The sequence below is a fragment of the Talpa europaea genome (assembly GCF_964194135.1).
Source record: "Talpa europaea genome assembly, chromosome: 5".
Taxonomy (NCBI): Eukaryota; Metazoa; Chordata; class Mammalia; order Eulipotyphla; family Talpidae; genus Talpa; species Talpa europaea.
In genome coordinates this window covers 104,707,928-104,733,099 of record NC_140071.1, presented here as the reverse complement: position 1 = coordinate 104,733,099, position 25,172 = coordinate 104,707,928, and the positions used below count along the sequence as shown (strand labels likewise).

Sequence of the window (25,172 nt, the reverse complement as noted above, 5' to 3'; positions counted from 1 at the left end):
TAATTTTAAGCAAAAAGTCATTTCTCTCTAGTCTTCAGTTTCTTGATCTATAAAGTAAGAGCAATTCTAGTAAAACTTTTAATATCCCTTCTCTACTTCATGATTTATGATTTCATATGATACCCAACCTTTCTCATATATAAATAAAATGAATGCACATTATTTGTCTTATATATCCCCGTTTTACAAAATGAAATTATGATTTATAGATGAAAAACAATTTATTTGGTATATCCAGCATACATGTTCATATACTAACAAAATGTGTATTTTTTAAAATTCTGGAAAAAAAAATAAGGGTAATTCCGAATATACTGGTAAAATAAAAGAGAATTAGCTGTTAATAAAAATATTTTGACCTTTTTTTCTGTTTCCTGTGTTAGAGTTTTTTAGATATAATAAAATATTGACAAAGAACTTTATGTATTTGTGTATAAGAAAATTATTATTAACAATCAATAAAAAAGGTTTTTAAGGGCCTCCCCGGTGGCGCAGCGGTTGAGCGCTGGGTTGCGAAGCTGCCCGCGGCCTCTGCGGCGCCGGTTCGATCCCCGGCTGCTCCCCGGCCACCGGAGGAGGGTCCCACATGGTGTGCAGACCTCTCCTGCCGCCCGCTGCTCCCCTCAGCAGTGTACCTCGGTCCTTCTGCCTGCTCTGCTCCCTGCTCTGGCTCTGGTGAATTCTCTCGCCCTCCCGCGCTTCTGACTGTACCCAGTGCTTGTCTAAATAAATAAATAAATAAATCTTAAAAAAAAAAAAACCCTACTTAAAAAAAAAAAAAAAAAAAAAGGTTTTTAAGCAATAGGTAAGAATACCCTCCAGCTGTCTTTATGTTCCATTACTTTTCTTTCAGAGTCCAGTCTTGGCTGTAATCCAATCACGATAAGATGTCACTCGCGTGTAGACTCCTGGTTTATTCATTTTGCCGCATCCATGACCCCAGCTTACAATTCCAACAAGGTGCCAGATATTTCTAGAGTTAGGGTAAGCTAGTGGTCCACCAGAATCACTCTAAGAGAAAGAGGAGGAAGTGTTTCTTGTCCTGTCAAAAAATTTATTTTTCCTTTCCTCTGGAGTTATCAATAGCCCTGGCACTGAAACCAGTCCACCCTGTTGGGCTTAAAACTGTAGACTGTGGGTTGGTTTTTTTTTTTTTTTTAAACCCTGGGCAACTAAAACCCATAATATAATGTCCACAGTTGCCAATTGTTGGATTGGGTAGACTTAAATTTGACTTTATGAAGAATCTAGCCTTGACTATGGAGAAAGTGACTTGTCCCTGATGAAGACTCTGAGGAATATGTGGCACCAGCATACTAAACTTTTTGCTGCAACTCTGGATGAGGAAGAGACAGCACTCCAGATCTGCAGGTTGCCCAGAAAATAGAACCAAATTTATTTTATCACCTAGTAAATATTTATATGGATTCCTAAACTAAAAAGTTCACTAGGGCAGGAGTTATATTCACCACTGCAGCCCCAATAATTAGACAGATGTCTGGACATAAATAGAATTATAATATCTGTTAGGTAGATTGAAATAAGAAGCTACTTTGTGGAAATAACCCAAAAATATTTTATGTTAATAAAACCTTCTAACATTTAGTACTTTGGAGAAGATAATAGATAATGTATTAGACCTACCTGACAGGCATCAGTTTTTCCTGACATAAATCCAGCACACAGCATTGTATCTATCACAGCGCCATTTAATGCATATGGTGCATTGCAAACTTTGTTGTCGATAATCTTCACAAAGGCCTGTTGAAGGATCACTGGATATGGACCTAAAGGCAACAAATTCTCTACATTGTGAGGATTATAGCTTTGCTTGTTGGGACAAAGACTATCTATAGAATAAAAGAGAACCTAGCCATTCCTAGACCAGATTGTTTTTCATATGTTTATTATAGCTGGCCTCATCATAATTCCAATTTTTCAGCTCAGTTTCTCAGAGATATTTTTAAAATTGAAGACAATGTCATGCTTTTGAGTCCATCACTTGTTTTCATTATATTGATTAGTTGATAATTGCATGGGAGAGTAATTGATTAATTACTTGGTTATTTTGTTGATCATTCCCATGAAATTATTATATTCTTTAGAAAACTTACCATTCATAGAAAGTCTTCCCCATCCTGTGACTACAGCACTATCATTTTCTGAAAGCTTCAGGTTGGCATCAGGAAGACAAATCCTACGAATATGCTTTGTAAAAGAAACTTCTTCAGCAAGTTCCACAAGGGCAATATCATTATGAATTGGATTTCTATTGTAATTTTCATGAGAAATAATGTTTTGAACTTTCCGTGTCATAACTGGCTTATTTACTGCAATTCCAAAGTTGACAGTCCAATCTTCTGAATTGCTCCCTCTAGACACAATTGAAACATATTCAGTTTCTGGGCAACAACAGTGTTCATGGTGTCGTTATCTTATAAAGCACTTAAATTATTGTTTGTAAAAATGTCATTGACATGGTGATGTCAATGATATCTTCTACTTGTTTAGCCCCATCCAGTTTCTCATCATTTGACTTAGCTAGAAATCCTAAGAGCAGCTCAGTGGCTGGGATCCAAATCACTGATTAACATCTATCTTAGGTTCTGGGCCTGTGGCAGCTTCTGGGAATCTGAGTTCATTAAAAAAAAAAAAAAAAAAAAAATTGCAACTTGCTCTCAGCCAAACACCCTATCATGTTTGCAAGTCAATGTGTTTGGATTCTAATTTAGATTTTTCTTGACCATGTTCTCTAACTCCCCACTGAGACTTTTTCTCTAATAGGAATTAGAATCCTGTTTAATTATTCTAACCTTCCCTCAAAATATCAGGTGTTATTTTTTTAAGTTTCTAAGACCTTCATGTAACTCTGATTCTTTGATACTTCCCCCATTTTAAACCCTTCATTGGCTCCACATGTTCAACAGCAGTGTTCTTAAACTCTGTTCCTTTAGAGTCAACTCAGGCTCCACTTCCAAAGATTTACAATTAAAAGGCCTAGTGTGATATGATACTTAAGCATCTTCACATTTAACAAGTCCCCCCATGTGGCCCATGGTGACTTTTTGACTATGACTTCAGGAAAACAAATTTTATATAGAAATATCGCCAACCAATATAACTCCATTTTCTACTGATCACTTCTAAAGTTTCATTTTACAAAATCTTCTCTACTTCACAGATGGCATTTTGTCAACTGCCCACAAAATACAATGTGTGCTGTTTCATCTTTACACACTTGAAGAAGGCTATTAGTCCAATCCCCAAAAGATAAGCAAATTATCTTTTCCTATCAACCCACCCATATCAATCGGCTCATATCTTTAGTATTCACATCAAATCTTACATTCTTCATATCTCAGCTGAACATGCTCTCTTCATCAAATTTCCATAGCATTTACTATCTGTATCATATTTTCTTTAGTTATGCTGATTAAGCTTTTAATAAATCACATCTAAATTTCTTCAACTAGATTATAAATCTCTGGAGGACAAGACAAATAAATAACTAGTGACAGGAATCAGACATATCTGAGTTCACATTTTATTTTTGTTTTTTAAGAGATGTTATGATCTTGGCCAAGTTATGTCACCATTTCTGAATCCTAGTATCTTCATCTTTAAATAGGTTAAATCAAACCTTGTATTAGCATTAATGTTGCTATTAAAGAAAATTATATAAATAAAGCACTTAATGTCAGACCAAAGTAGTTACTTGGAACATGTGAATTGTTTCCATTCATTTTTCCCCTCTGCCAAATTTAAATGTCTTTTTGCCTTTTAATTATTCAGTTAATTGTAAATTTCATATGGCCTTAGTGAAACATCACACATTATTTAGGCTAATCTTCCCAGACTTCCCAAAATAGATCTGTACCCAGAGGCCTATGTTTAATCAGACTCTCACACTTACTTATCAAAGCAGTGAGCTGCAGTTAATAGCCACTTGTGGCTGACCAGGGAGGCTCCGCAGTTGTGGTGACCCTTCCATTGCAGACTGGCCTGCCAAGGCCAAGCCCCCAAAAGGGCATCCTTCCCATTCACAATTCGGTTGTCTGCTAAACTGTTGACCAGTCGTGTCCCACAACCTGAAGGAAGGGTTTATTTATGCAAGTTAGATATCTTTGATTATGCTTTAAAAGAAGTAGAATTTAAAACATTTCATGAAACCCTTCAATGATTGTCCAGTACCTCCTAAGCTATACTGTTTTTTTTTTTTAAGAAGTGATAATTTCTTACCACAGAACCCATTCCATCCTGGTTTAGGTGACTTAAACTTACACTCTTTTCCAGCCTTAAGTTTCTTTCAGTCGCTGACATTTGTTGTGTATGTTTGTTATTATTCTTGTCTCCCTAAGTACGAATAGATTGCAAAAGTCTTGAAAATGGAGACTTTGCTTCATTAATGTCTGCATCTAACATAGTTCAGCATATGCAGTGCTGTCTTTAAGGCCCCATATGGACAAGAGATAACCAACAAATATCCAATGAGTGAATAAATACATGGATGTGTCATATTGTGGGCAATGTGACACTCTAAAGAGAATTTATTTGGAAGGTAGAAAACTGATTTTTACTTTATAATATATGTATTTTATATGGATTAATTTTATTATCTTATTATCCTAAGTTATCCTTTATTTCCTTCAATCTTTCTTAATTTATTCAGATATGATATGCTTCCTTATCATTTGATTCTTTTATAACCGTTCTCACTTTATCTTTCTAGACAACTTTTAAATGTTAAAATTCAATCATACAATATATACAAATATTCAACCATTTTGTTGTACAACTGAAATAATATGATATGTCAATTATATTATTATAAAAAATAAATTCCAAATATATTTGGTATGACCAATAATTTTGAAAAAGTAATAATTATTTCTATATGACATACTCCAGGATCCTTTTAGAAAAACAGTGGTTTAGGTGACTTAAACTTACACTCTTTTTTTTCTTCTTTTCTTTTTTTTAAAGATTTATTGATTTATACATGAACTGGGGTACAGGCCAGATGTGTGGGAGGGTGAGAGGATTCACCAGAGACAGAGTGGGGAACAGAACAGGCAGAACGACGAAATACACTGCTGAAGGGGGCAGTGGGCGAGACAGGAGAGGTCTGCTCACCATATGGGACCCTCGCCAGCAGGCTGGCTGGGATCAAACCCACACTGCAGAGGCTGCGGACAGCTTCACAGTGCGGCGCTCGACCGCCAGTGCCACCAAGGAGGCCCAGCTTACACTCTTTTATAATATTTATAAGGATGCTAAATTTATAATGAAGTTTTTAAACTTACAGTTGTTGGTAAGTAACTCAGCATTAACCTTGCTTATTTCTGAAAATTGAAACAAAATATAAAATTGATAAAATGTCACCAAGCAATTATTTTTACCCCAATGACATAAATACTCACTTTCTAAGCCAAATTGCACCCAACGTTTAACTATTCAGACTAAGTCACTGATATCACCGCCTCTCACTCCTGACAATTTTTTTTAAAGATTTATTTATTTATTTATACAAGCACTGGGTACAGTCAGAAGCATGGGAGGGTGAGAAATTCACCAGAGCCAGAGCGGGGAGCAGAGCAGGCAGAAGGACCGAAGTACACTGCTGAGGGGAGCAGCGGGCGGCAGGAGAGGTCTGCGCGCCATGCGGGACCCTCCTCCGGTGGCCGGGGAGCAGCCAGGGATAGAACCAGCGCCGCGGAGGCTGTGGGCAGCTTTGCAACCCAGCACTCAACTGCTGCGCCACCAGGGAGGCCCTTGCTCCTGACAATTTTAACCATGGCTTGACATCTCTGTTAGTAAAGAGAAAAGGGGAAACCCCCAAACTGTTTTATGATTGTTGCAGTAAAATAGTTAGTGAGGTGAGAAGCTAACACGCTTACTAAAAGAGGACCTAGGTATTATCCTTGGATTTGTTCCCTATGATAATTCTCATACTGAGTTATTTTAAAAAATCCCAATTAATGTGTTAGTTCATTGGGCCTATACTGCTCTTTAGTAAGCTCATTACTAAGACTGAATTGTGAAATTTTGAGAGGTTAATTTAAATTCACATCTCTTTTCTATTGGTAAGAGACTTGAGAGAGAGAGAGAGAAAAAGTGGAACTAAATAGATAAAGGCAAATGCTGGCTCTAAATCACTAGGAAACAGTGGAGCAATGATTGACATAAACTTCTTTCCCTGCAGCTACATTCCGGAGAATTATATTGTTCCTTTGAGAATCTCTACCTCAAATTCATTTCTCAAGAGTTGTTCATGGGTGACAGGGGCTATATTCTAAGGCAAATGAGCTGTAACAGGCAGGTCACCACCTTTATAGTTTTCTAGGACACTGGGACCATCTGTCACGCTGAAAGAACCACAGAACTGGGCTGTGGAACCATACGCTTATCACCTCATAGAACTTTTAACCATCTACATGGGAGTTCCAAGACCTTTGTAGGGTCTTTGCAATCTTTACAAAATTAATTTTCTGTATTGCAACAAAATCCTATCAATTTCTTCCCTTGTTTTTAGGGAATTATCCTAGATCATTTTTCCTTTAATGGTGTTACTACCGTTCTTCCACAAGAAGCTATGAGAAATCCCTATCCCCTACTTCACTCTTTCTTCTGTAATTTCCACACTGAATGATGACGAAAACTCTAATTCTGTTTCCTGTATTGAAATTCTGACAAAAAGTACAGGGTAGGGAGGACTAAGCCTTCAATTATGATTCGTTATCCCCTTTTTCATACATTGCAGCCAACCATTCCAAACTTACAAATATGAATGCAGCTTAATCCTCATTTCTGCCATTGTTCACCATCAACCCACAGGTAGGAGTGCCCCAGTTTAAGTAGCATATATTTTCCTGAGCAAAATTTTGAAACTCTTGGTTTATTTTTTTCTGGTACTTTTAATTTAAATAATCCAGAAATCTAAATAATAAAAAATAATGGAAATAAGTGAAATACCTGTAAGTTTAAGGGAAGCTGGAGCTGCTTTCCAGGATGCCATATTGTCTTTCAACATCTGATGTAAGATAGCTTCTATTTTAGCCTCCATGTTATTCCTTTTCGCAGGAGGAAACTTTAATGTCAGTAGTAACTGCACAGTAGAACCATTGGGATGAGGGCTAGAAAGAACAAAAATGTTTTAGTGTGCTACTCTTGAAATGTTTGCTTTGTGAATGCATTGAATTTCCCACATTTTAATTACTTGTGTAATTAAATAATTTGTTTAATGTTTTCTTTATATATATTAAAGATCAATATACAGATATTGTTCCTGTATGTATAAAATACCAATAATTTACAAGTCTCCATCAAATATAAAGATTACAGATTTGTATGTAACAGTTCTTACCCTGAAACAAAATTTGTGAAACACAATAAAGAGCTCTCCCTCCTCATCCCTCTCCTCCCCCTGCTGCCCCCCACCTCTCCCCCTCCCCATTCCTCCTCTTCCATTTTATGTTGTTATTTAAAACCACAGTTGATGGACATATTACCTAATTACCTTTGCATAGATCTTGAATAAATTTGTACTTACAGAAATTTGATGACCTGAGAGCTGATATATTCTTTGTATACATTAGAATTTTGAAATGCATCAGATACCTGTCAAAAAAAAAAGAATCACTATGTCTATCACAATCAAGTTTATGATGAAATTGATAAAAATAATCTCTGACTTACCTTAGTTTCAATGTCTTTGCTCAGATCTGTGCCAGCTTGTGAAATTGTATTTTCACAACTAATATTGTATGTGACTCCAGAAATATGAAATTCACCTTGGTAATAGTAAATCTCTGCTGTGAAATTAAAAAAAAAAATCAAAGAATTTTAAAACAATAACTGATCTTAAGTCTCCTCTATCTTTGTCTCAAAATTACCATTAACCCAGTTCTAGATATAGCCAGAGAGACGAAAAAAGGAGGGGAATGAATGTCACTTGTTTTAGAATTGTCAGCTTTCCAACTTTGAAGTGATTCTCCTCCTGCCTTCATGTGATAATAGGCTTCACTGTGTTGCTGAGGTCAGGAATACCCTCAGCATCTTCCTCAAAACAGCAATTCAGGCAGCCAATAATAATCTACCCGATATGCACTAAGGTAAAACCTAATGTGTAATATAAGTTCTTCCTCAAGTGATTACCCCCTTAATCTTTCTAAGCAGTTATACAGTAAGCATTTACAAGCATCATCCTTATAAGTTCTTTACACCATTTCTTACTTGCTATGCCCCATTTCCTGAAGGCCTGCTTTCCATTTTGAAGTCATCTCTTGAGCTCTTGGTGATGCCTTCCACGTCTGTGCAGCATATGAGACTGTTCAATGTGTCACAAGATCTCACATTCCCATTTTTTTCTTGTCACCAATGTAACTACTTCACTTGATATACTATTTCTCAACAATTTAAGACAGGGCAAGCCTAGAAATATTTCTTCCAATGCATATATGTACTTTTTTAAAAATAGGAACTAATGTGAAATGGTACACTCTCTTGGTTAAATAATTAGCCATCCATATACTTTGAAGGCAATTGTGCTTTTCATCTACCTTTAAAAACACCACATGGTCTACAAAAAGTGCTAATAATAGATTTTAAAAAATGATCTCTTGAACTGAAATAATTCATTATCCTAGAATTCACAAATATTGTTTCAATCTAAAATATATATTGTTTTCATATATATATATATATATATATATATATATAGTTTCATATATTTCCCTTATGGCAATATATATGCAAACTATATTTTGGAAGGAAACTATTAAACTATTAAACTGCTGATCTCCACTAACATATTAATAAAACTTATTCGCAAATATTAATTTAGAAAATTCAGAATATGGTTCTTAATGAAATTATGTAAAGAATGTTATTTTTAGTGAGTAGGCAAGAAGAAAAATAGATACAGACTGTGGAGAGTTGGTAGATAGATATGGCTGTCGGGGCAATGAGCCCCAATACTGTTCTAAAGTTTAAAATTAAGTTTTATTGGGGAGAAGCAAGGGATAAGAGGAAGGGTTGAAAGATAAATTGTAATTGTCCCTGAATCTGGCAAAAAAATAACCATACTGTATCATTGTAAAATGTGATATATTTCTGAGAAATAAGTAGTAGAAAATCATGATAAAACAGAAGAGTGCACTTAAAATATTAAGATCTTGGTTTGTCAGCCATCCACTATAAAGCTTGTGACATCAAGCAAGTCACTTGACTTTTCTAATCCTCAGGTTCATACATGAGAAAGTAAAAATAGTAGTGAAATCTGCCCTCCCTGGCTCAAAGGATCATTATGAGGATCAAGTGAAATAATAGAGGACAATTGTTTTAATATTAAATGTTTACACAATTTTAAGGGATTATTTTTCTGAAAGATGTGAATAAACTATAGTCAAGCTTCCCAAAAGTAGTATTAATAAAAGTTTTAAAAATAACATCAAGGTTTTATAAAATGGAAACATTCAACTACTCTTGACTATCTACTATTAAAAGAGCCTTTTGTGATAAAAAAAAAGCCTTTCATGGATTATCCATTGATATTTAGTGGTTATATTTTAACAACATATTCCAGAACTAAATCAAGAAGAGTAGTGATCTCAACACTTTAATGTATATTTACTAAAATATATAACAACTCAGCTACAAACCTATTACCTAAGTCCCATATGGACAGTAGACATTAACATTAAAGTATATTGTATTTCCCTTAAGTCTTTATTCTCATAGTTGGTATATAACTTGTAGAATAGATCAAGGGTACATCTGATAAAGATTTTCTTTATAAATTTCTGTGTTCATGTAGTGGGAAATTATTATGATGAAATAAAATAGTAAGTAGATGAAAAATAATTTTCTATGAAGAAATTAAATATTCATGTTGTTTCTTGCCAAACCAATGTTACCACCATTTAAAAAATAAATAAATAAAGGAAATTTAGTAGTAAGGTTGTAAAATGAAGAGTCAATACTAACCAACTGCCAGAAAATGAACAAGGAGACCAATGGTTACTCCCAAGATTGCTGCCACTCCAAGAATAATAAGGATTGTCCCCCATAATGGCCAAGGTCTTCCTCGGGAAGATATGGTGTACCTATAAACAAGAGGGGGAAATGGTTCAAATCAGATAATACACATTCTAAATCTACTTAAATCTCCTTCAATACACACAACATGATTTGTAATTTATAATTAGGCCCTTTGTTAGCTTAGAACAGGAGACTCAAATGTTTGAAAGAGGATAGACTCTACTGCTCATTCATATTTAAGTATTACTGAGGATACAGCAATGGACAGGCATGGTTTTTGTTCTCATGTCATTGAGGAGAAATCAATTTCTCTATCTAAAGCAGATTACAAAGCCTTAGGGGTGTTCTAATTGTCTTTTTGTAAACTATAGCTATATCATGAACAGGATTTATATAGAGAGAGCGACCTATAAATACAAGTATATAACATAATTTGTAGGTTTAATTAATTATGGAAGAAAATATCATGATGTCCTCCAGTTACCCTATGTTATAAAATTATGGGTAGATTTTATTTACTTAACTATATTTTCTTTTTTAAAATTTATTTATTTATGCATACAAGAACTGGGGTACAGGCCAGATGTGCAGGGGGTGAGAGGATTCTCCAGAGACAGAGTGGGGAACAGAACAGGCAGACTGACTGAAATGCACTGCTGAGGGGAGCAGCAGGCGAGACAGGAGAGGTCTGCCGCACCACGTGGGTAGCTCCCTGGACTGCTGGGGATTGAACTTGCATTGCAGAGGCTGTGGGTAGCTTCACAGTGCTGTGCTTAACCCCTTGCGCCAACAGGGAGGCCCCTACTGAACTATATTTTCTAAAATAAACATCGATTACTTTAAAATATGAATTAACAGGTAAATTTCAACAACAAAAAATAATCAATCAGATAGAAAATAAGTAGAGAATATGACAGCATCATACAGAAAGAATGATCAAGTGTCATGATTGGGTCTTGTATACCCTTACTATACAAACTTGCATAATGGAGGAATTTAAAATAGTGTATGTATTTGGCAAATTAGATATCCCCATAATATGAAGATCTTCTTATTCTAGTACAAGACCAGTTGATTTTTAAGGTAGAGAAGTTCTTTTCTATAATAAGCACATATGTATTACCTTAGACCACAGCAGAGCAACCCACTCTTATTTCCTTCCTTGCCACAATCTTATTTCCTGTGTTGCATACAACACAGTGAAACTCAGTATTATTTCCTTCCTTCTCTGTTCTCTATTCACAATTCACTTCCTCCTTATATCTCTTTCATGAGTTTTTAGAGTTTCCCAAAACTAGCATTATTTTGTCAAAGCTTTTCAAAGAAGGTCCTGCTTGAGATACATTCGATATATGTTTCATATTGGAATTTTGTTGTTTAATATCATCCTCAAAACAAAAAGGTTATTCAGACACAGTGTTTCTTATACTATATGAATCACACTTTAAAAGGAGTATGGGAGTGTGAAATTAATGGAATTAATGACAACATTTATAAACTTATTAATATCTGACTAAATTTTTTTAAAGATTAATTATTTATGCATACAAGAGCTGGGGTACAGGCCAGAGGTGTGGGGGTGAGAGGATTCACCAGAGACAGAGTAGGGAACAGAACAGGCAGATTGACGAAGTACACTGCTGAGGGAAGCAGTGAGTGAGATAGGAGAGGTCTGGTGCGCCATGTGGGTTGCTCCCTGTCTGGCTGGGGGATGGAACTCATGCTTCAGAGGCTGTGGACAGCTTCATAGGTTGCGTCTTAACCCCTTGCGCCACCAGGGAGGTGCTGATTAAATGTTTTTCTAATGACTAGAAAGGATTGGTGAGGTCTCAAATTTGTTTTGGAATAACCAGTTGTAACATTCTGGTAGTTTAGTTTTCCTGAGACATGTATTAGCTTGAAGGACTCAAAAACTATTCAGTCTAAATGATTCTATGCAACAATCACTGCATTGCACTAACAAATTGTTTTTCTTTGAAAGTCCCATTTAGGTGCTCTGGAAAATTCTCATGAATATGTATCATAGGGCCTCCCTGGTGGTGCAGTGGGTTGAGCGCAGTGCTGTGAAGCTGTCCACAGCCTCTGCAGTGCAGGTTTGATTCCTGGCCAGTCAGGGAGATACCCACATGGCCCGGCAGACCTCTCCTGCCTTGCCCGCTGCTCCCCTCAGCAGTCTTCGGTCCATCTGCCTGTTCTGCTACTCACTCTGTCTCTGGTGAATTCTCTCATACTCCTGCATCTCTAACCTCTACCCCAGTTCTTATAAAAATAAACAAACCTTAAAAAAAAAAAAGAATATGTATTTTTTTTAAAGATTTTTTTACCCATTTATACAAACACTGGGTACAGTCAGAAGTGCAGGAGGTTGAGAGAATTCACCAGAGCCATCGCGGGGAGCAGAACAGACAGACTGATGAAATACACTGCTGAGGGGAGCAGCGGGTGCAGCAAGAGGGGTATGTCACTCCATGGGGGACCCTCGCCCGGTGGCCAGGGATTGAACCGGCTCTGCAGAGGCCGCGGGCAGCTCTGCAGCCCAGCGCTCAACTGCTGTGCCACCAGGGGAGGCCCAAAAAAGAATATGTATTATAGAAAATAGAACTGATGTTATTTTCCCCTCATATATTTCTTCCCATCATAAACAATTGAGGAGATTCTTTTATATTGAAAAGATCATGATAGTTTATAATTTAATCAACTTTTCCTCTAGTAAATGTGTTTCATGGACTCTAGAAATTATTTTTTTAATAATAGCAGAAATTGTTGAAGCAATGTTCTAACCATTAAAATGTCCAACCATGAAACTATTTATTCTTATTTACAAATTAACTTTTTTGTTTATTTTTTATTATTTTTTTATTTTTTTATATTTCAATTTTATTTTTATATTCCCCATACAATTACAACCCCATTATTTTGACTCCAAGCCCTCCTTTCCCCACCCCCCACTCCCCATAGAGTGTCTCTGGTTCATAGTTCTTTGTTGATTTTGATATTTTCTTTCTTATGGTTATTCTTTTTCCTGGTCCCTTATTTAAGTTTTCTAGATTCCTGCTATGAGTGAGACCATCCAGTATTTTTCTTTTTCTTTCTGGCTTATTTCGCTGAGCATGATCCCTTCCAGCTCCATCCATGTTGCTGCAAATTGCATGTGTTTATCTTTTTTGAATGCTGAGTAATATTCCATGGTGTATATGTAGCACATCTTCTTCATCCAGTCATCTATTTTGGGGCATTTGGGTTGTTTCCAAAGCTTAGCTATTGAAAATAGTGCTGCTATAAACATAGGGGAGCAGGTGCTCTTGGAATTGATGTTTCTGTGTCCTTGGGTAAATACCTAGGAGTGGAATTGCTGGATCATATGGAAGCTCTATGTTTATTTAGTAGGTCCAGAAATCTCCACACAGCTCTCCATAGTGGTTGGACCAGTTTGCACTCCCACCAACAGTGCAGGAGAGTTCCTTTTTCTCCACAAACTTGCTAACATTACAAATTAACTTTTAGCCAAAGTTTTATTTTAAAGGTAGGAATTTGCATTCCAGGATGAACTCATTAGAAAAGAAAGTAGATTAAAAATTAGTCTTAAATGAACTTAATCAATGTCATATGCTTAACTAAACTATAAGTATCTCATTTTTGGATTGAATCTACTTGAAGTAAGGGCTCATTGCTTCTGTCATAATAAAAATTTTGCCTTAATAAAATTAAAAATAAACTCTTAATAAAAGTAAGGATATCCACATTATTCACAATTTTAAAATATCAATCTAAGTAAAAACCATCTCTACTGCTTATACTGGTATTATTTCCTACTTCAGATTTCCTTATAACCACATTTTGATATTCCATTAGTGATTAAACTGCAAAGCATAACAAATTATAAGTTTCATTTTTTAAACTTTCCCTGAATAAATAACATTGCACTATAGCCTTCTATAAGTTTCAGACAAGAGTTGTTAAATATAAGTATGTTTCATTATTAGAACTTCATTTATAGACCATTTGAAAGAGATGTCCCCGAATTCTACTATATAGTAAAGAAATGTGAAAGATTCCAGTATAAAATTTCCTAAATTTTATAAAGATAGAACTTTTGTTTTCCACAGCAAGTCTTAAATCACTAGAGAGAGAGCTGTAAATAAGAAATAAAGACGTTAATGCTCATATGAGCTCAATGATCTCCAGCTACAATTTTCTCCTAAAATCTAGAAAAGCAGAGAGAACCTATGGGAAGGATCACATTTGAAAATTTATGAAGTTTTGAGGCAATCCTGCTGTTAGTTAGCTGCTAATTCAGGGTCTATAATGTAAAGCACATTGTTCTAAGAACTTATAATGACATTCAGATTTTTTAAATATTTCTAAGAAAACATTTTTATTAGAAAATACAATTTTAATTACATTACTAAAAGCAAATATGATAAGTGTTTTTATGGATGGTTTAAGAAAAATAAGCAAAATTTTGCTGCATTCTGATACTTTGTTTCAAGCTTTCTGAAGTTCACTCAGAGATTTTACAGGGCCTTACACCTCAGAAACAATATCATGTTTCTTGATAGTGTCCAATAATAAAATTAACAAAAAAAACTAGAAGACTCTGTAGAAACTTATTAGATTTTGCATATTTAAGTTCCCAAATCAAATTCCATTTACCTGTACATCATGTTCTGATTGTGCTGGTGTCAGGGACAATGATGCTGGCGATGGTGATGATGACAGTGACAGTGATAAAAATAAGGATCTTCTGGTGTGGCTTTTAAGGTGATCGATGTTTCACTGGTTTATGTGCTTTATCCAGTGTTGGATGATTTGTTTCATGGGCTGGGTGAAATATAGAGAACAAGTAAGATGAAGCTGGTCTGACTAATGTTAATGACTGTCATATTTCTATAGTTTCAAGATAGTAGTCATCCAAGGAATTAGAAACTTCCTTGACTTGGCTATTAAAAAAAAAAAAAATAGCCTGCTCTTGGTTTGGTCGCCTACGAGGTACACCCAAGCAACAGCTTTGCAGGGAATCTGGATAATCCTAAATCTGCGTTTGACCAGTTTCTGACTTCTTACACTGGCTGCTCCTTCCTCAGTTGAAACCATCTGTAATTGGGTAGATGTCTCTTACAAGTAATTTTTCACAGTGTCAAGATTAAATATAACAAACATAATAAACATTGTCATCATTCTGAAGTAAATGGAGTTTTATTTCATCGTGGTTCATATTTGCATTTTCCTAATTACCACTAAGAGTGATTATCTGTTCACATATTTTAGGGGCATCTGGGTTTCTTCTTCTGTGAATGTTGTTCATAAATTTAGATTTTTTTTCTATTGGATCATTCATCTTTTTCCTTATGGTTATATGTGAGTTTTCTATATGCATTAAATATTGCAGATGAGGAATTCGGGAGCTGCCACTCCATCCTAACAGCATCTACATAGCTAAACAGACTGAAGATCAGCAACCCTTTTTGAAGCCATGATAGAGGGAGTGACATAAGCGAATTGCTGTGCCCAAAACTGAAAAAATCTTATTTACATGATCCTGGACTCCCGAATGGAAACCCCTTCTGAACCTATACTTGGGTAGGAAAACTTTGAATCTGAACAATAGCTAAACAAATTTAAAAGAATAGAAATCACATGTTGTGTGCTATCAGGTAACAATGGAATTAAACTAGAAATCAGTAGCAGAAAGATAACGAATTTCAAAAATAGAGTACTAAACAATAAATAACATATGGATCAAAAAGTTATCTCAAGAGAAAATAATTGAATATGAAAACATATATTAGCAAAATTTTAATGTTATCATTTGCATTTAGATAAAAAATTCACATTAATTAATTTTTGTATTGATTATGAGGTAGGATTAAAGATGCATTTCTGGGACTCCCTGGTGGAGTAAGGGACACAATGAAGCTATCCACAGCCTCTGCAGCACAAGTTCGATTACCTGGTCAGCCAGGGAGCAACCCACATGGTGCAGCAGACCTCTCCTGCCTCGCCCACTGCTCCCCTCAGCAGTGTATTTCAGTAGATCTGCCTGTTCTGCTCCCTACTCTCTCTGGTGAATTCTTACCCCTCCCCCACACCTCTGGCTTACACTCCAGTTCTTGTATAAATAAATCTTTAAAAATTTTTAAAAATTTATTTTAAAACAACACAGAGATGTGAAGTGTATATATAGTTTATATAAAATATAAACCATCTTATATGTCTCATCTCCTTTTGTTTTTCTTCTATGTTATTACATATATACAGCAACTGTGGACTGTTGTTCTCCATCTTTTCTTAGATAAATAATGGTGTTGAAACAGGTTGAATCTATCTTCCATATTGAAGAAAGCTTAAAATTTCTATACTTACATTATGTCATTGTATTCCTCTTAATCCCATGACCACATAAGTTCTGTCAGTTATAAAGGAAAAATATTATGGTATATCTATGGGCTTGTTGAATCATATTCTTTAAATGACTGAGTAATAGGATATACATTTGTTTCAAGACACTCCCATACACTGCACATCCAAGTTTCAATTTGACCATGAAGTCTTAATGTCAGCTTGAACAAGTAGTAATCATATGCAAGCACAAGGGACTATGGTAATGGTTCATGGGTGCTGTGATTTTGGGAGAATTATGGGGTCTATACCTGAGGGGAGAAGTCAAATATTATACAAAAATGGACAATGATGTAAAAAATAAAATAATAAATTAAGGGGAAATTTTTTTTTTTAAAAAAGAATCAAATGCTCTAAAGCACCTGGATTTATGGACACATGACAACAGTTCCTCTGCCTGGGTAAATATTTTCTCCCAATATGACATTTGCACAGAGATACATTTCTTTTCAAAAATCCTCAAATTCCTTCAATCCCACCTTATGACTTTCTACTGAATCTCCTGCTGTAACTCAAATGGAGGTGTAAGCTGGTGTAGCCATTTTAGGAAACTGCCTGGCAGCTTCTACAAAAGCAGAATATGCACATGGCTTATGACCAAGCAATTCCACTTTTCCTAAAAACCCTCCAGAAATGGCATACAGGTGAGCACCATAAACTAGATACAAGAACATTCCAAGCAGCACTATTCATGATACCCCCAAAATGTTACAACCCACAAGTCCAAAATATAAACAAAACAAAACCAGTGGAATGACTATATTTTTTCAGTATTTTTATATAATAAAACATTTTAATTTTCTTCACTGTAGCAAATACATTCTAAATTATTGCAGAAAGAACTATTCAAATTTCAGATGCTACACAGATACTATTTAGTGGTTTAGATACTACTGTTTGTGGTGTGCAATATATTTTGCAGCTTTCAAAATTTAATAATGTTAATAATTCAAAATAATTATGCTGCTTCACAAGAGTTTTTTTAAGTGTATAAAACTTACAATTGAGCTGTCTTATGTTTTTTAATATAGATATAGTAACTGTGATCTAAATACTACTCAATTGAAAAGCAGATTTTTTTTGAAATTCAAATTTTTCCCCTTTATTCTTTTTTTTCTTTATTTTTTTAAAACAATATTTGCTTCCCTCCACCTCCTCAGATTGAGTCCCCATAGAATTTCCTTCCCCAAGGTACCCGTGCACCATCACCGCAGTTCCCTGAGCTTCTCCCTCCCTCCCTCTCATCCCTCTTCCTCCTCCTCCCCTACATTATGTCTTTCAAAAAATTGGAAAAGCAGATTTTTTTCCTGACTTTAACTCTGACTTCCAGATTAATACTGCCATCTAGAGTCCTATCTATACATTTTTTGTGGAAAAATAGCCTTTTTTTTGCTTTTTAAATTTTTATGTAATAAATATTTTTAAAATATCTTAATTTACTTTTTTAAGATTTATTTGTTTGTTTGTTTGTTTGTTTGTTTGTTTGTTTGTTTGTTTGTTTGTTTATACACGCACTGGGTACAGTCAGAAGCGCGGGAGGGTGAGAGAATTCACCAGAGCCAGAGCGGGGAGCAGAGCAGGCAGAAGGACCGAAGTACACTGCTGAGGGGAGCAGCGGGCGGCAGGAGAGGTCTGCGCGCCATGTGGGACCCTCCTCCAGTGGCTGGGGAGTAGCCGGGGATTGAACTGGCGCTGCAGAGGCTGTGGGCAGCTTTGCAACCCAGCGCTCAACCGCTGCGCCCGGGGAAGCCCTCTTAATTTATTTTTTACTAATGAAAATGATCTATGTTTAAAGTGTACAATGTGGTGTTTTGATTTGTGTTTACATTGAAGAGATTGCTACAATCAAACTCATATCCATCACCTCCTTGGGTTATCATTTTGTAAATATATAGTAAAAATACTTGAGATTTATTCCCTTAGCAAATTTCGAGTATATAATTCATTTTTAATAATACTCATCATGCTTTACATTTGTTTTCCAGAACTTATTAGTCTTTTTAAAAAAATTTTTATTGAAGTAATATTGCATATGACATAAGTTTCAGGTGTGTATATTCTAAAACTAAAAGGTGCATCTACTACATTAAGTTTGACACTCTTATTTATCTTATACCTGAAAGTTTGTACCCTTTGATAAGTATCTTCCTTTTCTCCCTTCCTCCCTCCGCACCCCCGCCCCACCTCAGGTAGTCATCATTCTACTTTATTCCTATAAGAGCAACTTTTTTTTTTACATTTTACTGTGAAATTATTTTCTTTAAATAGCAGATGATGTTACTTATATTTGGACTATAGAGAAATAAAAGGTCAGTTAAAGCTACACAAATAAACCCTAGATATCTGAAGGTAGATATGACCCAGCAATTCTACCCCTAGGGATCTACACAAAGAACACAAAAACATTGATCAAAAAAACACCTGTACCCCTATGTTTATTGCAGCATTATTTACAATAGGTAAAACCTGGAAACAACAAAAATGCCCAAAAAATAGATGACTGGATCAAGAAGATGTGGCATATATACACAATGGAATATTATTCAGCAATCAAAAAAGATAAACTCATGCCATTCGCAGCAACATGGATGGAGCTGGAAGGGTTATGCTCAGTGAAATAAGCCAGAAGGAAAAAGAAAAATATCAGATGGTTTCACTTACAGCAGGAATATAGGGGAACCAAGTAAGACATCTGTATAAAAAAATAATAACAGTTCAAAATACAACAAAGCAAAAACAGACAATTACAAATCAGTGACACACTGCAGGGGACAAGGCGGGGAGAGCAATCAGAGGGAGGGAGGGAGGAGCACAGGGACTGTGGTGATGGTGCATGGGTGCGTTGGTGAAGGAAACTCTATGGGGACTATACATGAGGAGGCAGGGGGGAAGCAAATATTATTTAAAAATGAACAATGATGTGGAAAAAAATTTAAAAAGAAATATGATGGTAGAATTAAGACTACCAAGTGGTAGGAAGAGAGAAGAGGCAAGAACTAACAAGGGAGGGAGCACAATGGACTACAGTGGTTCCCCCCTAACCCCCACCACTGTTGTGGTGCATATGACGTAGTAACAACACCTCAGTGGGGAGTTTAAGTATGTTTTTTAATCAATTTTATTGAGGTAATGTTGTTTACACTAATGTGTATGATTTAGGAGTATAGGTTCACACCTCTTAAAATGCATCAAAATTTATAAGACATTGTTAAAAGAAATAGAAAACACAAAGAAATGGAAAAATCTTTCTGTTTATGGGTTGAAAGCCTTAACATTGTTCAGAAAGCCGTATTACCTATCGCATGAAACAATTCAGTGCAATCCCTATCAAAATTTCAATGACATTATTCAAAGAAATAGAGCAAACATTTTTGAAATTTATATGGAACCACAAAGGACCCTAAATAGCCATGGCAGTCTTGAAAAAAAAAGAGGAAGATGGATTAAAGACTTGTCTATAAGATCAGAAGCCATAAAATATACTCAAAAAAAAAAATAGCAAGGGCCTCCCTACTGGTACAGGGGTTCAAGCCTCAACACTATCAAGCTATTAAGCTATTGCCAGCCACTGCCATCCCCAGCCAGGGAGCTAACATACATGGTGCAGCAAATCTCTCCTGTCTTGCCTGCTGCTCCCCTCAGCAGTGTATTCCAGTCGATTTGCCTGTTCTGTTCCCCACTCTGTCTCTGGTGAATCCTCTCACCCGCTGCACCTCTTGCCTACACCCCCGTTTTCGTATGCATAAATAAATAAATGCATAAACAAATCTTTTAAAAAGATTTACTGTCTTTATTGTCAGGGATGTCTTTGGGAACTCAACTCCAACAACAAGGGAAACAAAAATAATAAACAAATTGGACTACATCAAACTAAAAAGTTTCTGCACAGTGAAACTATCATTAAAATTAAAATATATTCTATTTAGTGAGAAAAAAATATTTGCACATCACATATCTGACAAGGGACTCATATCCAAGATCTAGAAAGAACTCATCATATGACTCAAAAAAAGAAAGCAACCAACCAAATCAAAAATGGGCAGAAGAGCTAAATAGACACTTCTCCAAAGAAGACACACTGAAGACTAACAGTAACGTGAAAAAATGCTCATTGTCACTTATTATTAGGGAGTGTAAATCAAAATGACAATGAGATAATACCTCACACCTGTGATAATGGTCCATAATAATAAATATATATATATATATATATTGGCCATGGTATGAAAAAAAGGATCTCTTATAAATTGTTGGTGGGGATGGAAACTAGTCCAGCACCTATGACAGATAATATGGAGATTACTCAAAATATTATAGATGAATCTGGTGTATGATCCAGTAATTTGACTCCTCAATTCTATGAGAATACAATAACACTAATTTGAAGGTATCTATGACTGTCTATTTTTTTAAAGATGTATTTATTTATGCATACAAGAACTGGGGTACAGGCCAGAGGTGTGAGGGGTGACAGAATTCACCAGAGACAAAGTGGGGAACAGAACAGGCAGATCTACTGAAATACACTGCTGAGAGGAGCAGCAGGTGAGTCAGGAGAGGTTTGCTGTGCCATGTGGGTAGCTCCCTGACTGGGGATTGATCTCATGTTGCAGTGGCTGTGGATAGCTTCATAGATTGCATCTTAACCCTTGCACCACCAGAGAGGTCCTCTATGCCCTCCTATATTCAGTGAAGCCCTCTTTATAATGGCCAAGTTATTCAATCAACGTAAGTGTGTAAGGACTTTAGAATGGATAAAAAAGATGTGGTATGTATACACAGTAGAATACTACACACAATGGAATACTACTCTGTTGTTAAAAAAGATGAAATCTTTCCATTTTGAACAACATGGATGGGGCTACAGGGGACTGTGCTAAGCAACATAAGTCAGAAGGTGAAAGAATATTGCCCAGATGTTTTCTTTCATATGTGGTCTATAAAGAAACAAAGCAAAGTAGCAGGAAAAACTAAGCCCAAACCAATCCTTTAAATCAGACTACATTATTGAGGCTACCAGAAGGGAAAGGAAGAACGTAAGGAGCAGCACGGGGGCAGGGCTCAATGGACAGAGAGCATATTATGAGATTGGGGAAGTGTTAAGAGTATGCTGGAGGTTTGTGCGCATGCATTTGAAGGTAGCCCGATCGGTGTGATTGTGTATTTTACTCCAATCATGTTCAATTGCATAGTAAAGGAAAAGAGCAGGTGGAGAATGGGATTTTACCAGGGTAGTGGTAAAAAATAATTATCACAGTCTTGAAGCAAAAGGGAGCAAAGGAGTAGATGCAAGGTAGTGATTATAGTAATTGACTGTGATATTTAATTGGATACAGTTATGCCCAAAGAGTTTCGATTAATGCATCAGTGCCAACTAAGGGAGATCTTCTAGTTGGATTTTACAAGTCTCTTTCTTTCCCTCCATTTGAGAGTTAAATAATAAAAGTTATGTTAGGACAAATAATTACACAGTCATGATTATAAAAAGATGCACATATTTATTTAGCATATCCTTATACTGGAATCCATTATACAAGTATAATATAGAATAGATATATTTATGTGAAAAAACCATTGAATTTTATGTATCAGGAAATAAAATCAAACAGGAAAATAGAATCACCATATATACTGTTTGACTATTCCATGTGGGAAAGTTAGAGGACAAGGTTTTGTGACAACCAACCTGAGATATTTGGGGGTACTATGGTAAAGTCCAGAATTACTGAAATTAGGACACAATACATTCATGAGGCAATACTGTTAATTCTTTTCTAACTAAAATAACTTTCTTTTTCATTTTATATATATTGCTATGTTTATTTGCTTTTATTCTCTTTGTCCTTTATTTAATCTTTGTTGCACACCTATAATAAATAATATTTTTTCATATAATTTGTGAAAGTTATAAAATGAATCATTTGTGGTGCCTACAAATAAAATGAATCATTTGTGGTGCCTAACTAGATATTAGAGTCTAGTTTTGAAATTAGACTCTGAAATTTAAAAAAAAAACATGGGTAGATATAGAGAGGTTAATGTTGGTGAGAAGCCATCTGAAAAGACTATGACAATTTTTAAAAACTTAAATATGTGCTTACCATACAAACATTAGGCCATTAGTCCCAGAGATATAAAAACATTTATTTTCACAAAAAAACATACATACTTACACACAAATGTCATAATAGCTTTATTCAAAATAGTCAAAAAATGAAAACACTCCAAATATTCATCAGTGGATGAATGGTTAAACAAACTGGTACATTCACACCATGAAATACTGCACAACAATAAAAAAAAAAATGAACTACTGACACAACTTGGCTTGCTCTCACATGAACTGTGCTAAGAGAAAAACTCAGTCTCTAAAGGTTACACATTATGTGATGTCATTTACAAATACTTATTGACATGGCAAAATTATGAAGATGGAGAACAAATTAGTGGTTACCCCGGGGCTAGAAATTGGGGACAGGGATAGAAAGGAAGCCAGCTAGCTATGAGTAGCATGAAGGATCCTTGTAATCAAACTACTCTAGATCTTAACAATAGTTGTGATCACTCAAAAAATTTACACAGGTGATAAATTATATAAAATTAAATACATGCATGTAACTACCTGTTTTTAAAACTGGTAAAATCTGTTTGTCATGTTTTACTATAAACAAAATGTTACCGTTGGTATAAACTGGATAAACATAGGATCTCTCTGTTATATTTTATAACTGTACATGAATCTATGATTATCTGATTAATTAATTGTAAGGAATTTCAGATGAGAGTATGTAACATCTATTTGAGGGAGTCAAGGAAGGTTTCATACAAGAGGCATGGTTTTAACTAGACTGTAGATCTTGATATAAACCAATCAATCCGTTGTTAATAATGTTTATTATTTTTAAAAGCAAAAAAAAATCAGGATAATAGAAAACAACTTGGCAATATGTTTTGGAATGACCCCATAAGACTTTTATGGAATCAGAATTAAACAAGAAACCAGCCCAATTTATTCTTCTCATTATCTCTTATTTCAAAAATATTTATTCAACCTATTATAATTAAGTACCAATTCTTTTTTTTAAAGATTTATTTATTTATACAGGAACTGCGGTATAGTTTAGAGGCACAGGAGGGTGAGAGAATTCCTCAGAGAGAGTGGGGAGCAGAGCAGGCAGACGGACGGACGGACGGAAGACACTGCTGAGAGTAGCAGCGGGTGGGACAGGAGAGGTCTGCCATGCCATGTGGGTTTCTCCCTGGGCTGCCAGGAATTGAAGCAGCACTGCAGATGCTGCAGACAGCTTCACAGCACAGCGCTCAACCCGCTGCACCACCGGTGAGGCCCCCAATTCTTTAAAACAAGACTGTAGCTTAAGCAACAATTATAATAGTTACCAGTTCTTGAGCACTTCATATGGTCTAAAAACCATGCTAAGTAAGCACTTTCAAACAGTATCCTATTTTAATCCCTGCAACAATTGTTTGAGATAAATATTATTCCTGTTTTATAGGGACACGTGAATATATAAACTTAGAGTATTTAAATAACTGGTTTAAGGCACACATTGTAAAATCTGGCATACTTCTAAGAATCAATGTGTAAACAATAAGAAAGCTGTTTTCTTCATAGTATAAAAATAAAGAGCCATTCAACAACATTTATTGAAAGACCATTATATACAGAGCACCTTACTAGTTGTAATGGGAAGATAAAAATATTAGAAGAGAAATTGCCTGCCTTCTCTCTGTACAATTAATAGTATTGCAATCATGACTTAACTTTCTATAACATAATAGTTAAAACAGTCCCATGAATGCTAAAATCCTATATAACTTATCTTATAAAAGAATTTTTAATTAAAAACTGATACTTTATTGTCTATTTCTTTATGCATATAGTCTGAAATTTTGCTCATATTTTCAAAGTAACTCAACTTTAATTTTTCAAATCTTTCGTAAAGGGAAATATCCAAAATATTTCTCTGAAGAGTATTATGACATTGTGAATTAAATTTCTAAAGTTTATCCTTAATTTAAATCCCTCCAAGTTGTTTACAGAGGAATTTCCTCATATCAGAAATTTTATTTTAGTTTGGAAACTCATCTCCAGAAACCTGGAAAATCGTAATCACTACTCCAGTTTACACGGGTTTATTTTTAAATGACTTTTCAAAGACTGATTGTATTTTTTTTTATTTTTACAAGACCCTAATCCAGAATTTCCAGTACAGTTTTTATTATTACTTGAAATTCCAGACATTTCTTCCCTGTAATTTCTTACAGCTTGTGGGCGCCACCTACAGGCACAACTGAGAGCAATTTCGTTTGAAATGTTTAAAAATCACTTTCATCAACTTTTTATAAAAGATTTCATTAAAAGGAACAAAAATACTTAGCGCAAAATATTTAGCATTGTCAATTCATCTTAATTTTAATACCTCATTTTTGCGAAGTACCTAAATTTTATCAGTGCCAATGTTATTTAGGTTAATAAGTGTGCTTTTTTTAACTTATGTTAGTTTTTGATGTGGTTTCAACCTAATAATATAGGTTATGGTACAATACAGAACTGATATTACATATAATGAGGAAAAATAACAAAGATTCAGGGTACTCTAACCATTAACACATCCCTATGTTATGGCAACAGTCCTAACTTCATAATAGTCGAGGTCACCTGACGTTTGTGTCTACAACATCTCAGTAGTTATTTACCAAAACCAGAATTATGA

The 25,172-nt window shown here is 35.2% G+C and overlaps 1 protein-coding gene across 1 annotated transcript; it reads right to left on the bottom strand.

Moving 5' to 3' along the window:
* Window positions 1–464: 464 nt before the first annotated feature.
* On the bottom strand, window positions 465–24,883 carry LOC311170612 (transmembrane protease serine 11B-like; the record flags this gene model as incomplete). Its single annotated transcript, XM_084232996.1, has 9 exons — window positions 465–1,011; window positions 1,645–1,787; window positions 2,115–2,374; window positions 3,914–4,088; window positions 6,973–7,133; window positions 7,550–7,617; window positions 7,666–7,811; window positions 9,985–10,103; window positions 24,879–24,883. The coding sequence occupies 9 exons, from the start codon at window positions 24,881–24,883 to the stop codon at window positions 850–852; spliced, it is 1,239 nt and encodes a 412-aa protein (XP_084089122.1). The 3' UTR covers window positions 465–849.
* Window positions 24,884–25,172: the final 289 nt, after the last annotated feature.